This window comes from Dermacentor silvarum, chromosome 6 (assembly GCF_013339745.2).
Source record: "Dermacentor silvarum isolate Dsil-2018 chromosome 6, BIME_Dsil_1.4, whole genome shotgun sequence".
NCBI lineage: Eukaryota > Metazoa > Arthropoda > Arachnida > Ixodida > Ixodidae > Dermacentor > Dermacentor silvarum.
In genome coordinates this window covers 180,180,609-180,198,281 of record NC_051159.1, presented here as the reverse complement: position 1 = coordinate 180,198,281, position 17,673 = coordinate 180,180,609, and the positions used below count along the sequence as shown (strand labels likewise).

At 47.1% G+C, this 17,673-nt stretch overlaps 1 protein-coding gene across 3 annotated transcripts in view; it reads left to right on the top strand.

Moving 5' to 3' along the window:
* The window catches only part of LOC119456489 (CUGBP Elav-like family member 4), a 276,346-nt gene extending 264,523 nt beyond the window's left edge, over positions 1-11,823 (top strand). For all 3 annotated transcript variants that reach the window (XM_037718303.2, XM_037718301.2, XM_037718300.2), the window contains 3 exons: positions 1,856-1,999; positions 2,352-2,529; positions 9,876-11,823. In XM_037718303.2, the coding sequence (XP_037574231.1) occupies positions 1,856-1,999; positions 2,352-2,479 (272 nt within the window). In that variant the 3' untranslated portion in view covers positions 2,480-2,529; positions 9,876-11,823. The remainder of the gene's footprint in view (positions 1-1,855; positions 2,000-2,351; positions 2,530-9,875) is intronic.
* Positions 11,824-17,673: the final 5,850 nt, after the last annotated feature.

The window sequence follows — 17,673 nt, the reverse complement described above, 5'->3', positions numbered from 1 at the left end:
CTGATCGCTCGACGGCGCCGATATCGTCGCTAGGCCTTTTCCGGTTCCCTTCAAAGCTAAAACGGACGGCGCTTCGAAATGAAATACCAACGCTCACAAGCCGCAATATTTTCTTATCGTTGTTATCGCTCTCCGCAATAATTGTACACAAAGAAGAAAAAATGTCACAGTTTCGCCCTAAGGGCGAAGCAATGAATGCGATAGCAACACAGCAATGTCATACGAAGTAAGGTGAGCGGCTTTGGTAGCAATATGAATTGTAGTAAACATGAGCTGATTAAGTAAGCAGGTGTGCTGCGGCGTAAGTAGACCGACATGAAGAGAGACTCGATGACCACGAGAAGGCGCGTGTGAAACGGTGGTGTTGATGAGAAGCGCTTCCCGTGGGCAGCGCGTGCGAAGGGACACACCTGTAGCGCTGCACTGCCGATCCGGGCAGCATTGCATGTGTAGCGTGCGTTGGAAAATGTGGCCCGACTATTACTAACTGAATGAACAAGCGTGGTGTGAGCGCGCACAAACAAACATGAATAGATCACACTGAATGACTGCAGACAACGACCGTCAAAACTCTGGCAGCAAGCGGATACGCCGCAGCGGCGAAGGTACGTGCGGTCTATCGCTTCAACGGAAACTGAGCGGCGAATGCACGCGGCGCATAAAGGTCAGAGCCTTGTGGAGATAAGAGACGGTGCGAGCGAGCGACGAGCGCGGTTGTTGGCAGAGTGGAAGTGCGCCCCCCCCCCCCCGGCTCCCTCCGGCGCTGGCTTCCCGCTTCCTTGCTTGCGCGTGGGAGATAGAGTGCGTTCGCTCTCCGTGATAGCGCGCGTCCCCGCACGCCTCCGCTCGGGCATACGGCACGCGGCGAAGATTTTATCTATAGGGAACCTCATGGCGACGGCGACGACGACGGCGACGGCGACGCCGACGGCAGAAATCCGGTTGAAGTGTCCATATAATTGCTATCGCAATAAAATGCGCCGTCGGCTACGATGCGAGCACAACCGAGCCGGTCGTCTCCCGTCGGTAGCCGTGCACTGCAGCTGAGCTGTAGCCGATGTTTTCGTCGCCGGTGGCGGAGGCGCGCAGTTTCGCGGTCGTCGATTGGCCCGTTGATCGTGCTGCGGGCGGTGCGCTGGCCGAACTGCTGTCTACTTTGGACACCTCTCGCGCGGCAGACGTTCTACGGCACTGGAGGCCGGTTCGCCGTCGGTATATTTGCCGCTAGCGTGGACGTACCTTAACCGGAAATAGCGCGTTGGTGATGACGTATGTCACGTGACATTTGGAGGAGCACTCGGCGAGGAGGAGAGACCAGCCGACGAGGAGATTGGCGAAGGAAAGAGCGAAACGAGCGAGGGCCGTGTTTTGATCATCAAACGCGTGTAACTCCGCTATTACGGCACCATTTCGAGAAATTCTCGCGGCTACGTGTTGGTTGTAGACTCGTGCACAACTGCAACACCACAACTAAATTTCGACCTCTGGGTGGTTTAGGGGCCCTTTAAGTGAGGGACTTACGCAGTCAGCTTCTTAATTTCGGGCCAGATGCTTAAATGGCGAACTACGTGAGATTATTCTGAACTGCCGCATTCTGAGAAGTTTTGTAGGCAGGTACAAAATACGTGGACACTTGGAAACTAGTACACTAAACCGAACAACTGATTATTGACCATGCTATGACATCAATCAATCCATGTTTATTGCTGAAACCAAGCGGGTGTGCTCCGCTGGCATGGTGGCCTGCTATTGCCTGGAACTAGACGGGCGATATCTAGGCTCTGCTATGGCCAGTCACTGACGGCGTGGCAAGCCGCACTCTCATGCGTGGCACCCATTGTTCGTCGCTGCGCAGGTCCTGAAGGCTGCAACCTGTTCATCTACCACCTTCCTCAGGAGTTTGGAGACGCTGAGCTGATGCAGATGTTCATGCCCTTCGGCAATGTGATCAGCGCCAAAGTCTTCATCGACCGTGCCACAAACCAGAGCAAGTGCTTTGGTAAGGCCATCTATTTTACAGACCACCTTGTAGCATTGTTCATATCAATAATTGTCTGCATAGCTCTTATTTGTTTTGCTGCATGTCTGCGGCCATCAAGTTTTACTGCAGACACGTGTTCTATGAGCGGTATCCTCATATGCAACAGTCATACGGCTGAGCAGTATCTGAACTTTTGGACGTTGAATTGCAATTGTCATGTAAGAAATCTGTATACTGTATACACTGTTTCGTTCTAGAAACCCCATACGTGTATTCAAAGCCTGTATCATAAATTAATACGCAATGCTTACTTGGGTATTGCAAGTACCACGCTGCTGTAGGTGGTGACGGCTTGCTGATCTCTCTGCAGGCTTCGTCAGTTTCGACAACCCAGCGAGTGCACAGGCGGCCATCCAAGCAATGAACGGCTTTCAGATCGGCATGAAGCGGCTCAAAGTTCAACTGAAGCGTCCCAAGGATGCCAACAGGCCCTACTGAGCGCCGGCACTGCCGCGCGCTGCCCCAACCTCGTAGGGATGCCCATCGGGGTAAGGACTCGCTTTTTACATTCCGGGATTAGAATAGCCGTTTGGCGCGCTAGTTTTTGCTCAGTTTCTGTCAATGCCGGCTCCTGCAATATGTATAGTTCTTAATCGAAATATCAATGCTATGGGAACAAATGCAGCATTCACAGCATGAGCACCAATCACAGTGAATGCCCGTGCCGGAAATATTTATATAGTACTTCGATAACACAGTTAGTACACAGCGTCCTGAATATTGTGTCCGGTAACCTTTTTGATGGAGTGATTAGGACACATAGGAAGGGGAAGATATAAATTCTTGCGTCGTGTTTCCATATTCTAGTTTATGGTATATTTTTTCATAAATCTGATTCTCTTGAGACGAAGTGTTTAATAGCGCTTTCCAAAGGCGAACAGAGTCGCTTGCCCACGCAAGCTTTCTCGAGGGCTCGATCTGGCCTTGAGCTGACACCGGCGAGGCACGACCACATTTATAGGTGCCGCTGGTCCTCGAGAAGAAAGCGTCACAATAACGCTTAACCCTTCCTGTACTCACTTCTATATGCTCAAGACTATCTGCCTGAACATAGATATTTATAGAATTTATAAGGGTTTAGTAGCCTCTGTTGCAACCTTGCTGGCTCATCACACCTGCGCTTTCACATTTTGAATCGTTCAGAACTGAATGTATTCTGAAAATTGAGATCATTGTGCCAGCGATACCTTGATTAACTTAACATTTAATTGGTCAAGCTAATAGGCGTCGTATTAAAAATGTCTACCCTTCTTATATTAGCTTACGTTGAGAAAAATGGAATATTAAGATTTAATGCATTATCTTCATAAATGCAGTTTCGTTATTCAACATGCGGGAAAGCAGTGAAAGACGAGCACTGGTATGGTTATGTAGTAGCAAAGTAGCTCATATCCATAGGTAATTTTTTGCAATTATTTATCACTTATCTGACGAGCATATCATGAAAACAGCACATTTGGGGAAATTCGCGCAGTTCAGCCCAATGCTATTCGTAAAAGCACAGAAGCAAAGAGAGAAGTTATGCACTTTTCTGATATTGTATCGCACGTGTCAAAATCATGCCCAACCATAAAAGAATTCGAGGGAAAATCGAACCCATGAAGTTATTTAACACATTGTGTTCATTGGCCTGCGGCGATACAGTCCTGATATACATCACGCACTGAAAGTAGCGGTCTCTGTCTTTTGTGCTATTCGAATAAGGTTCCCATACGTTTTGAAGCACGTAACTGTAGTTTTCGCACTCGCCAGCTAGCAATGTAGCGATAACTGGAAATATAACCATATAGGGAAGCGTGCTTATTTGAACGCTTCACCACTCTTCTAATGCGGGGAGGGGAGAAGTGTTATAAAAAGTTGTAGCCCAGAAGACAGTTGAGTTGTGACAGCGAAACCTGACTGTCTGCCGTCCCGACCCAGGGCTGCTGACCACTCAGCCCTTCTCTACTCAGTGCCTCTCTTCGGTTAACTCACGGGCCCTATCCCCACCAGTAAGTGGGTGTGTTGTGCTTTGTGTTGGTGGCGTGTGCAGAGTGTACACATATACCCCGACTGTAGTTTCGTATATGCCCTCTGTTTGATTTCGACGCACGGCGCTTCTTTGGTTCTTCTGTCTTCGCGCTCTCTCTCTCTCGCCTTGCTGTCATCTTGCTGACGTCCGCGCGGGCTACCGTGTACAGTGCTCCCAATCTCCTTGCGGCTGCGGTACGACACGACCCTTTCCCTCCTGCGTGTCGTGACGAAAAGACGCACGTTTGCGGTTTCACCATACTGCAGTCTTTGTCAACCTAGGATCGGGACTCGCCTGTAGTGTAGGCGTGGACTGCAGCCCGTTTCCGATGACTCCCTGACCAAGAGTCGTGAATTAGCCGCGGACGACGCATTGTGGATCTAATTGGCTCATCTGGCAAACGTAATTATGTAAAATGCTATATTGCTCGCCTATCGTTTTAGTGTACAACTACATGTTATGGCTAATGTAGCGTGTAACGGCAACGTGAGCTCTATAGTTTCCCCTTATAGTAGCTTATCCGCGTCGAGATCTGTGGCAGCTTATCCGTGACAGCGCTCTTTTCACTCTGTCTCCCTTCGTTATTGTATCGCGCTGTTACAAAAGTTAAGTGACAAGATGTAGTGCAGTATGACTGCACGACGGACATGGGCTTGCACGGACAACTCGCCGTCAGATGCGTGAGATTAGCGTTATGTTTGACATTGCGTTAGCATAATGAAGGCAGCCCTGTAGGCAGGCGTCACACAATAAAATATTTCATCTAGATATTTCGATTGTTCAACAAACGTGCCAGTTTCACTTGCACCTGCGCGATCTATTCCGCTTCATTATTATTTACTATTAAGTTATTCTTGGTTTAGAGTTTTCCTTGCAGAAGCTGCTAAAAAATGCCGCACGCACTGGTCAAATAAAGGAGTTTTTTTTTTTTCTCTGCCAATTGCATTCTCTTACATATACGACCAGTCAAACTGAAGCAGGAGCATCTGACCAGAGCATTTGATTTGACTAGCATTAAGCCACCGGCAGTACACCTTCACAGCAGTGGTAATTTTTTCCACAGAGGTGTCGCTCGTAAAACTTCCAAATAACAGTAGAATGTAAATGGTGCAAATGTCGCGGTGTTCGAAAAGTTACTCACATATATTACTCTGAATTTCTAAAATTCAGAATTTATCAGATATGAGAAAGCGATGGAGACATATTTTTCCTCTCTTCTGTTCAGAATTCTAGGTAATATATCATAGATGCTCGTGCGGACTTTCTTTTTTATAGCTGTGAAGCGAGCTCTCGCGGACTACCATAAACGCACGTTCGTTTCATCCTTACCTTGCCGAAGCTCACGGCACACCGCACATCTCTAGGACTAAGGAAATAGCGGTCCCTTGTAGCATACATAGCCGCTCGCATAGTCACTGTCAGGTTTATAAGGCCCTTTCAATTCATTCGCGACCTCCCGGACTGTCAAGGCGCCGCAGTTAGCAAGCTCAGTTTTTGATGACGAAGACGTGCGCAGATGCTGAAACCCTGGTTTTTTTTTTTTTTTTATTTTCACAGGGAAATTATCATAGCGCGAAAATTATCCGCGAGTTTCCAATCTTTTTAGGAATCGCACATGCGGAAACTGGGAAGCGTATGTCTCTTCGTGCTGAGCCTTGTCCACCTTGGTCACCGGCTTTGTCGTGCTGCGATCGTTGTTGTGTCGCTTGGTATCGTTGTGTGAAGTAGAGAACTGCTTAAACGGCAGACATGCCTGACCGCTGCTTGACGTAGCACTGCGTGTACGCCCTCGGATGACCGCCGTGTGTGTACAGTTAGATGTGGCACTAATGTCTGCTTGCATTCTTGCATGCGCTGACGGGCTGTCAGTTCACATCACGAGTGCTGAGTGGTATGTTCGTTTTGTACTGGCCTCTTGCTCATTGGGCCGCGAGCAAAAAATAAAAGAAGGCTTACGCATTATTATTTGCACGACACATTAAAGAATAACTTAGAAACGCAAGTTGCGGCTGGTAGAAAGTACCAATTCCTTTCGCTCAATTCTATTTCTTTTATTGCAATACCAATCATATAGACACATACTATCCATCTGAAGTGGCATGGGCAAACCTCACTTGAGTTCATTAAGGAGTCTCTCTCTCCAGGTCATCGCTGTCATGTTCCCGCGTGATCTTTCGTATATGCCCAGGTACTGTTCCTTCCATACCCACCAGACGTTGCCGTACGTGCGCGTCGCACCCGCGTATAGTAGCAACCGAAATATTTCGCACTCGCGTATAGCGTGAACATCGTTCGAGGAGTTGTCGGTGTTGTTGCTGCACATCCAAGGCGTGGTTCATACGCACAGTGGGGGATCGGCCAACGAATTGGTAGATTTTTTTCCAAGTTATTGCCACAAATAAACTTTCAGAACTGCTATATAATAACTGCGGTTGAAAGGTGAAATTATATCTTAAAGTGGTAGCAATATTAGTAGAAGGACCAATAATAATTAATTGAAAATCACACACAAAAAAAGGAGAGATCCAAATTTAACGGAGCATTTGGTTCGACTCCATGAGGAACTTGTGGACTGCGGAGCAAAGATCCCTCTCTGCTGAATCCCCGAGTAGAGGCCCCAAAGGAAAGAGGGCAAGCGCAACGTTACACCTTGTTATCGCTGTTAATGCTTCGTCCTTCGAGCGAAACTGGTATACCACGCTTCTTATTATTCGCCAGTCATGACCAGCCGATGCAGATGATAACTTAATTAGACGTTGCGTTGTTCGGATGATTGACACGGCATGAAAATGAAAAGAGCCTGAATAGAATCCTTACATTAACCCCAGCCCTGGCCGCCTACACTGCGCACAAGAGTATCGCAAGCACAACACGGGATGTCTTATTAGCAGCCGCCGAACGTTCTGCCTTTGCGCTGTAGTTCATGGCTAGTGCCGGGAGTCATGCGGAATCTGCATTTGCTATATTCCTCGTCGGCGGTTCAATGTTGATCTGTTTATAACCCCTGCACAGTGCTGACTACAAGTTTTACTTTTCCGTAAAGGTAGTGCAACTAACAGAGCATAGCGAACAAAGTACGTCAGGGTGTCGCGTATTGATTTTTTTTTTTTTTTGCAGACCACGGCACTCACTCCGATGACATACTTGCTTTCACAAGTTCCAGCGTGAAATCGTTTTTAGCTGAGTAATTGCTCCCCTGAGGTTAACTGGGTATAATGAAAAGACTGTGTTATAAATGTCGGATGCGGAAAGTTGTCGCTTTTATTCCTGACCATGCAAGTACCTTTAGACGAAAATTGAAAGCTTCCAACACAGAGCTAAACTTGATGTTAGCTCCGGCTTTTCATTAATAAGATCCCGACGCCAGCGACATCATTATTCTATTTTTATACCTGATTTGTTGCAATTATTGTAAGAGATAGCGTATGCCTGCTATTCTTAAGTTACAGCGTATATGTACGCGCACTAAGGCAAGGTAACGGCAACGAAATTGCATTGGCCACCGTCTTGTGAAAGAATAAGTTTGCTGGGCTGACACTACGAAAAGGATCTTGGCATCATGTTTCAAACAAAACCGTGGCCGAGATACGAAGAGTAGCAGTAAAACAGTAACAAATATTCTGACAATTGACGTTTTCAAATTGAAAGTACGCCAAGCGCGGCCTTTGAACACGTTTGATTTTGTTATATCCCAAAAACAAATTAAAAAATAAGAGACAGAGAAATACTTGTTGCCGTCGTTCTATCCAGAAGCTATCTAAAGCGTTTCGTTTTACTAGCAAGAGATCCGTATTGCCTACTTCGTCGATCATCGTGTGTAGCCATTTTTTATGCGCCAATAAATTATCAAGCAAAACCGTTGTTGGGCAGGCTTCATATGACTGTGGCTAAGAAAAATCTATCTTCTCAGTTCCCCTGCTTCTCGTTTAAAAATTGTTTTAGTTTCCTGGGTTTAGTTTCCCGAGTTCAAAATCCTCGAATTCAAGCTGAAATAACGAAACAAGAACGAAGAAATGGGTTGTCTTTTGTTTGTTTTTTAGCATTTTTTTTTTTAGTAGATGTGAACTTTTGTGCTTGGCATATAAATGCTAATGCAGAACATTTTCATCATTCATGCGGCACCGTAGTGTCCCATCTCAATCTAACAAGAGCAAAATTTAACCCTGACGAAATAAAAATAAAACGAGAGAAAAACGTGAAGTTCTATTATAGTTTCTACATCTAGTGTAGCATCGCTTAACACGTGCTGCGTAACTTGGAAACGAACGTATATGTGTGATAGATTTGATGCTAGGGGCGTTTAATGGGTTGATTTTCCGGTAATATATAGCTGGTGCGGAAACCTCGACCACGTCTCAAGCTGCACGTCATTGCGTAGCCCGGCACAGTATGATCAGTTAAGGAGGAGTTCATGTTGCGCGTTTGCTAACATTTTGCACAACGTAAGAAAACATTCTCAAGGGAAAAAATTGCGCGAAACAGGCGATGTGCATATTACATAGCGGCAGAAATGGGTAGTTCGTTACGTACAATAATTTTGGTATCGCTTAGCTGCGCTTGCGTGGACGTTGTGGTATCTTTGCGAAGAAGCAAAGCGAAGCGATCGAGAGTCTTTCTATTTGTCGCTTTGAATGCAGTGCACTCTATGAACAACACAAGGCCAAACACACCTGCTCACTGGTGTCGTTGTTTTCAGTATTGTGAGCATGTTGTGGCGTTCTTTCTTGCACGTTTATGCCTGTAGAGCGCAGCACTTGTTTATAGTTCTTGTTTCTACGTGCAAGTGTGTTCTATTGAAGTTATATTTAAACGAAAACAGTCCTGCGGCTCCGGCATTTTGAGGAGCTCTCGCCACATATAAAGTTTTCATTGAATACGTACAAACGCCTAGACAACCGTCTGTGTTGCCGTGAATCCAAAATTCCGACTATTATTTGCCACTAGTAAGGTTTGATATTTAATTCGTAAATGTCTTTTAAATTAAATACAGTTGCATTCAATTCCTTCTTTGGCTAGGTTTGTTTTTCTATTGCGCATCCTTTAAGGTGACATTCTTGGATCCAGAATGGTTCAGGCTGTATACAGCTGCAGAGATATAACTGCATAACTATTTATCCCGCTTTGCAAAGAGAGATACAGATACTTGCTTTTCGCAGAGTAACTGTGGTTATACTATATCTGAGTCAAAGAGAGTCGCAACAAAGGTGGTAAATTTTTCATCTTTGTTTCAGACAAAATGCGCTATAGAGAAGATATACTGGAGAGAAGTCAAAGGACATTGTCCGCGATACCTTACAAAGCAGAAGCCGCCTGAACAGCGTGAAACAGATAGCTGGGTGAATGGCGCCACGTTGTGCAGCGCAAGAAAACAGACAAGCTCATGGGTGTTTGTGTTGTGTTTCTGTTTTCGTCCGTCTTCTTGTGCTGAACAAGGCCGCGATTTTGTAGCAAGGCATTATGACTTATTCTACTCTAGTCTTATCATCCACCGCTCACGGCCGGCTGATCCCGTTGATAATGCGAGCGGACCGTCGCTCCGACCACTGACAAAGCGCGATAAGCGCGAAAAGGCATTATGACAATAAAGGCATCGCTATAAAATACCGGCCCAAGATAAACACCGTGATATGATGCAAGGTGGGCAAGTAATATATAAATAGAAGTAAAATTCTCAATGAAAAGGGATAAAGAGTTAGAAGTCATTTTCTTTTTAGATGCTTTCATCTACTTGGAATCTTGCTATAGCACATCAGTGTCCTGTCTAGCTTTTGTCTCGGTATGCTCTGCTTCATGACTGCTTTTTTTTTTTCTTTTTTTTTCCAGATGCCAAGCGGTACAAGACCTTGATGGCAATGCCTGTTTTCGTGGGCGACTGGAACTTCAGAGTTCGTAGTTAGATGAACAGTGTACTATAGCCGCCACTGAGCGCGTCTTAGACGGCAGAGGTGAGAGCAGTGTTAGAAGGTTTGTTAGTTCGCCGGAAACAGAAAATCACGCTTCGGGGCTCAATGAACGCATCCTTTTCGGCTTACCAGAAGAGCTTCTACTGTTACTACTATGAAAGGCGTGCGAGAAACAGTATGACAAGTAGTCAGTATAGCCAAGTAGGTTTAGTAGCCAAACCCAGCCAGGCCTTGACACAGTGTATAAGCTTTTACCGGCGTTTACTTCAAGGACAGGAGGGCGCATGAAGGGTGCGGGGCGTCCGTTCTAGGGGAGGGGGCTGCGTAGCTGAGAAACGTATTCCCAGGCGTCGCACTTAGTCTTGCTGTGTATACTCGACGCGCCGAGAAGGGCAGGCCGAGGCGGCGCGCGAGGCTTAGCGTCAGTTTCGCTATTCTCTCTTCCCTCGCCCCACTTCGCCGCCTCTGCCGCCCCCTGGTGGGCTTTTCCCGAAAGACGACGATCCAGCGGAAACAAGAGACGACCGCTGCGCACACCGCCAGCTCCCAGCTCTGCTCGGGAAAGGCGCGCCAAACGGGAGCATCCATATCAGTATCGGCGCTGGAAGTGCCATCGCCATCGCCGCGGCGCCTGCGCGCGCCCCCTCTTGCGGTGTGGTTTGGCATCGTGACTGTTGTGCCAGTGCGCGCGTGGGCCACTTCTTCCTTCTCTGCACGCTCCGGCCGCACTGCGCACTTCCTCTCCACAAACACACACATACACAAACATAAAAGCACACGCACAAACACACGCTCAGTCATGTATACACACGGATTTACAAAACTACACAAACGCATTTCGCATGGCCTGACAAAAAAGACCTGCGCATGCGTGAAACCGACTCTGTTGACAAGTGCGTCCCAGCAGCGCTAAGTTCTGTAGTTGATCTAGAGATGTAGTACTAGTAGCGGTCACCTGTACATACGAAGAAAAAAAAAGTGTAAACACAGCAGTATATACTATACACACGCTGTACTGATAATATATATATATATACATATATATATATAAGAAAAGGAAAGGAAAAAACTATATTATATATATATACACATGCCAGAGGATTTCTAGAAAGGAAGACGAAGCGAAAAAAGTAACGATTTCGTACAGGTCCCACGCTCGAGTGACTTGCGTGGTTGTTTGTAGAGAAGACTATTTTTGATCACACGAAGTTTTTTGTGAATGATGCAGCCAAGGCGAGGGAAGCTGCATCCGCGAATGCTTACCTTCCCTGTCTCTTGGTTCCAGCTCTGGCTGTCACCCTTGATCTTTTCTCCTCGGTTTCGTGAATCCAAGTGCGTGTCAGTCTTGTTACTGCAGCAGGGGTGCGAGCTTTCCACCTCCGACGCTGCTTGGTTCATTGTCGTATTTTTCTGTTTTCATTTGCATGGGAATGTTGGAGTGCGTGCTCTTTGAACAGTGTGACCGTGAGTGTGGCTGCCGTTAGCAACGGGGCACTGTGTTCAGCTGCCGGTGTGTCGACCGAGGACGTGTCTGGCTTTACCTGTCACTTCGATGCTGCATGAGACCGTTTTCGCTATGTTTTGCGCTTTTCGAATGCTATAAACGTAACAGCATCGAGCGCTTTTTTGCGCGTTGGCTGGTGTCGGGCCAACGCGCAACTATGGAGCTGGTGAACAGGTTCTTCAGAAAATGTTCCCATGTTGCCTTCGCATAGGGAACAACATCTGTACACATTTATTGCACCGTATTAAGAAGCTTCCTAGATGTCACACCATGACTGACGCTGGGCTTACGCGTGAAAGGACGCTCTGTGGGGTTCGCAATGAAATGTTCAGGGCCCTTTCTTCAGACAGTTATCGTTTATTTTACGTGACATTGCTTCTTCTGAGTGTTGATCTTTTAAAAAAAAAAAGAAAATCAGAGCATCTCTTTGGCAGATGTTCTCTTTTACACTTGGGATAGGATATTGTAGTAGTGGCGACTATTCGTTAAATATTTCGGTATCAATAGATCTTCGCCACTTGTTAACTGAAGAAGCCGCAGAAGCTCTACAGGAGAAGAAAAATTATGTTAGAAATTCTGACAGTACGCCTGGGAAAACGCGAATTGCTTGCGGAAGTACTCACAGACATTGCCAAGGAGAGCTCAACAAAAGCTGTAGATATTTATTTTTCCTTTCCGAATACCGCTTTAAAGACGTAATGAACGTTTTATGCACGTGAGTCATACTACTGAAGAGCGCTGAGCCATATTTTGGCTGTTTCCTCGGCCGACACACCAGCAGTGCCTGTGTAGAATGTAGCCGCCAGATTGACTGTTTTCTTTTCTGAGTGCTGTGTGAGCTCATTTTGGTCTCTCAAGTTTCACTTGTGGTCTGAATGCCGTTGAGTGTGCGAACTGTGTTAAGCAGACCTACAGGGTAAATACAAAGAAAAAAAACGTGTACCTTTCCTCTGCGCGTCTTTCCTCCACCCTTCAGACAAGTTTAGGGCTCTCTCACAACACTTCATAGCCTTTGCACCAGTTGCTCTTTTGCTTACACTCAGCATTTTGTCCGCCTCACGTCTTCTGCCTTACGCACTCATCCGGCTGGGCTCAGGCACCAGCCTGTTCCCACTGGCACCAGACCTAAGGCAGCGGATCTCTAGGTTTCACTTTCGGCATCGCCATTCGTCGTGCTGCCTTCTTTCATTCCACAAAATGACTTGTACGTACTCTGATCATTCGCTTCAGCTCTGAGGGCGAGACTAACAGGGTAGTGAGGTCAGATGATCGAGGCGGCGGGGGTCTTCGCGAAATACCTTTTGTTACCCCGCTTACCCAACGGTATACGCTAAGAGCCACCCCGTCGTACCTTTCTTCGTAGCTCGTTGCTTTAACCGTGTAGCCGGGCCCAGAAGTAGTGGCTGCGCCTTGGCTTACTGGCGTCGCTTCTTCAATTGCACCCGCACAAATCACGCGTGTCGCTACTTATCAAGTTCACTTCGAACTAGTGCAGTCGCACCCAGATACGTATTCCAAGTGTATACCTCTAGTAGAATGTTCCGAGAGAAAAAAAATAGGACAGGCCATAGCGGAATTAGACGAGATTTATTCGCCGAGCAGGTGTGATCAGAGTGAAAACAAAATATTTCGCAAACGGGGTAGGCCCGTTTCCTTGTTTAGCATCGATCTGTAAGTTCCGCTCTCTTTAGCATGTCGCGCATGCCACGTTTTCGACGCCAACAGGTCCGCACCTCTCTCAGATCCTCTGCCGTCCAGAGGAGCGAACTCTGCACATTCCTTGCTCTCCTGCCCCGCTTCGCTCTCTTATTTTTCTTCGGCCGTGCTAACCATTCCATACGAGGACTGTCCACTTTGTTGAAGGCCTCGCAACAGCGACCAGCAGGTGCAGTCGAGTTCGATGCGTCCTGCTACGCCGGAATGCGACAACCTGCGCGGCGTGTCTTGCCTCCTCCGCCCTCGCACATGCCTGTCGACCGGCGAGCCATGGCTTTCATTCACAGCGTCGGCCGAGCGAGCCGGCGGGAGCCCGGTTTTAATATTAGAGCTGCGACCGAGAACAGCCAAAGCGGAGTCCATGACCGCGATGCGCATTTCGGTCTCGGAGTAAACGCTGATGAAGGACCCACGTTGAATAGATGTCGTGACTCGGAGCGCAGTCAAGCCGGCGTTTAAGCATTTACAGATTTTCTATGACCAGGCCGTCACCTTTCTTTCTCCGACGGTTGTTCGCCCCGTAGTGTCCCACAGCGCCGGAGCGACGTAGTCCGGTCAAGTTGTTGCCAAAGATGTTCTGTTGAAACCCTGTACTTCGCACGAGCCGGCCTCCGTGTCTGAGCGGCGCGCACCGCGGCCGCAGCAGGGCTCCTCCCTTGGGAGCCGCGTCTCCGGCCAAGTCGAGGCGCGGAGCGAACCGCTTGGTTTCTCTGAGTCACGAGATGCCTTGGCACACATTCGTTATGAACCTCTCACACCCTGCCGACCATCGCACGCTTCTTTCGTTACGACTTCCTTTTGCGCATAGGATGCGAGTATTATCATCGCACACTGGTTATTGCAGAAATATATATATATAAATAATATATATCACGCCTATAAATCCATATATATATAAATATATAAAGATATATAAACAAATCATCTCCATCGTCTCGATGAAAGCCACGCAGACGCATCCAACGAGGAGCCATGCGCCGCGCGGCTTTCACCTTCATCTGCTCGGGGACGATGGGGCGAGGGTTTATCCTCCAGCGCTGGCGCGTTCCACGGGAGCTTCGTAACCACTTCTCCCTGTTTCCTGTGCGCGTTATTAACGATGTACATACACACACACTCACACACACACACGCATCTTACCGGTCAGTATGGCGAAGGTCACACCGGAGATAAGCGCAAGTGCTTTTCGATGGCGACGCGTTCTCTGGCGTATGATTTCGAGCCACAAACCCGGAGACCAATGCCTTCCTCCTCCCTGTCCTACACGCGAGCCGATGGGTGCCGCGTACTTAACTGTAGAGCCAGGACAACACAGGGCTGTGCTCGATAACCAACTCGAAAAAGGCCAAACTTTTATCTTCTAGTTGTACAAACGCGGATGTTCCGTCTTTTCTGTGGACTTGTTTTTCTTTACAGTGATAGGTTGTGCAGTTATGGGGCGTTGCAGTTTCACGTCACACGGCGACACTGCGCTCTCTAAGTGCATTTCGACGAGGTCACAACGCCATTGATATCGAATGAGCCAGCCACGCTTTCACGCTTTGCAAGTGGCTGTGCTATGCCATTAAGGAAGAACCTTTTCGTGAAGTATCATTGTCGGCTATAAAGCAGCTGGCAAAGTGAAAGGTCGGACACTGACGCGCCTCTCTAGTGTAAATCATTTCTTTATTTATTTTATCATTATTTTTTCCTCTTACAAGTAGAACGACTGCCTGCCGATTCTGCCGTACCACTGCGCTGTGCACAACTGGTTTCGCCATGCAAACTGCAACTATAGCGGGTTATACGCGCTCTAGGGAAGCTTAGGCACACCTTCGTGCTTTTCTTATTTCGGGCAAGCTCTTTAGGCATGCCTTTGAGCATCAGTCTTCCGAACTGAAGTCGGCATTTTTTTTTTTTTGTCAGAACTTCGTATTTTTTCGAAGCATTCACTGGCGTTTGGTGGACTAGGATATTTGTATCGTTCTTTCCGACCTGTTCCGACCTTCTGTTCTCTTGAGAAAGCGTTGATGAATCCTCCGCGTACGCTGACCACAGCGGGACGCAACGAGTGAAGTCTTCGACTGCACATCCTCTGCCTGATTCTTTTTTCTTTTCTCCTTTGTTGATGATAATCCTTTGCATCAGTCTCCATACCGGGGTGTCTCTTCTCATTGTGCCATCATACCTCAGTGCAATGCCTCAGGAGGCGACTTGAAGTTCGTTTTTTTTTTTTTTTTTTTTTTTTTATCGTAACATTTCTCGAACGTTGCACTCAGTGTACGGGCAGTTTTATCGGCTCCCCTCATTATCGGCATAGCCCTGATTTCACCACCTGAGGGCGTCATTTGTTTTCAGTGAGCGGATTTCTCATTTTGCTGTGCTTTCGTATATTCTGCGTCTCGTCATCACGTCTATTTCTCTCTCGTCACGTCTGTCGTATAATTTATTGACTCGTGCGACTACTACGACCGTTGAATTCTCTAGTCTTTTAAGTAATTATGTACATTTCAGTTGCGATTTCACGTGATACCGAGCCTAAGACTTATGGGCAGTGCTCTCACGAGATGTAGTATTGATTTTTACCGTTGTTTTCTTTCTGCGTTCTTGCAGAAGTTTGTTTCTAACGATGCTCTAACGAGTATTTTAGTCACTTAATCATGTAAGAACTTAAAGTTCTTTTCGATATACTTCAGTATTATACATTTTCGTCACTTCCAAAGCTTTCATATGCATTCAGCAATTAAGAGCCCCGTCGTTCTTGCTGATTAGTCATTTTGTTTTACACGTTGTTAGCTGTGCAATACTTTCGGAAGAACCAAAGCCGTTAATTCCTTGTTCTTCGCGCGCTTTCTGTTTCCTTTTTTTTTTTGCGGCAGGTTAGGTGACCGAACAGCTTGTTCAATGACTTCCCAAATGCGGCTCTGTAGTCTCTCTCTATTGTGGCATGCCATAAGCTTATCGTGTTCGCATTTTTACTTGCAATGTCTTGTGGAACGCACACGTCTACGCTTAACTGGCACACAGCTGATAATTGTGGTTATGAGGCCCGTTTGGTCGCAGTGTACTACGATGTTTGCAAAACTCTGAGTCTTTTCTTATAGAAACCAGCATGAAAAAGAAGTATTGGTTATGTTGCATTCATAAAATTATCGCTAGGCAATACCAACAGGCCATTTTTATGTTCTTATAAGTAGTTAATCTGTGACGTTTCCGTTTTTCTCTATTTCCCTTAAAGTACTTTTAGCGCAGACTCACGTAGGATTGTACGAGACGCTTCGTATAGGCATGCGCAAGTGAACCACTTTGGTTGTGTTTCCCATGAATACTTCGCAACCTTTGCCATCTTCTGGGGAAGGCTCACATACAGTGGAACGACGTAGATAGCATTTACTACAAATGTTATCATCGACAGGTACCATGTTTCTTCCAACTTGTTTGATATTTCATACATACATTAGCTCCGTGTTCAGCGTAATTTGCGCCCTCGTGTTTTGTTTTTTCTCGTTTTCTTTTATAACCGCGTACCAGCAGCTACGCCACGTGACAGTCTCAGTAGCCAGGGCCTTTCGGTGCACGGTCATCACGTGAGCGCTACTCGCCGCGGCTCCAGACTGTACATAGACGGAGAAGACATAGAGCTTCTAGACTAGTCTGCCAAAGCTTTGCGCGCATGCGCGGAACTTGCCAAGCTTGCTACAGTCAAGATGATGAGAACAGGGATGGCCCTCGCAGTCCGAGTGCCCGTGGTCGGGCGCACAGGAATGCAGCCACGCTGCATGTGCCATATCATCCTTCACCCGCTTCGAGATGTAGACCTCTCTCTCTTCGCACCTCATCGCGCACCCAGCTTTGCTTTTCATTGCAGGACCATTTCGACTGCCCGGGTTGTGGTACGTGGCGGATGCCTGCGCCGGGCTTTTCCCGGGGCCACCAAACCGCTCCTGCAGTTGCCTGGGCGACGCATACTGTTTAAAATACCCTAGAGGAAGGTTTGCACAGCGCGCTATAGCTTTAGTAATACCATGCAGAGCACGAGGGTAGGTTATCCGTATACGCTCTTGTTATATGCGCTGCTTGCTGTTCAATCAGCTCAATGTTAATGCCTTGCGTGTCGACTTAACATTTCCGCGGGGACTTAGTCATGCAGTAATGGTACCTAGAGCAAAGTCAAACGCGATTTGGCCTGAATTTTAGTACTAAGCAGCCGCACTCTGTTTTTTCATTCTCTTGCTATGCGTGAAAGATGAGCCAACGCATTTCACTACGCTTACACGAAGCAATCAATCATAATGAGTAATTTATAATAGCTTAAAGAAGTTACATACTTAACGCGATTAACACAAAAAGTTTCAGAGCACTAGGGTGCGAGGTTCCTATTATACCTGTATATTTGGACCACTGCACTATTGGCTATAGCGCCACACGCAGCTGAATGCACTCCGAAAGGGGCGTCTGTTGTTTGCGAGAGGCACATGTGAACAGTCCAGCCCGTATACTTGCGCTGAGCTTAGCGAAG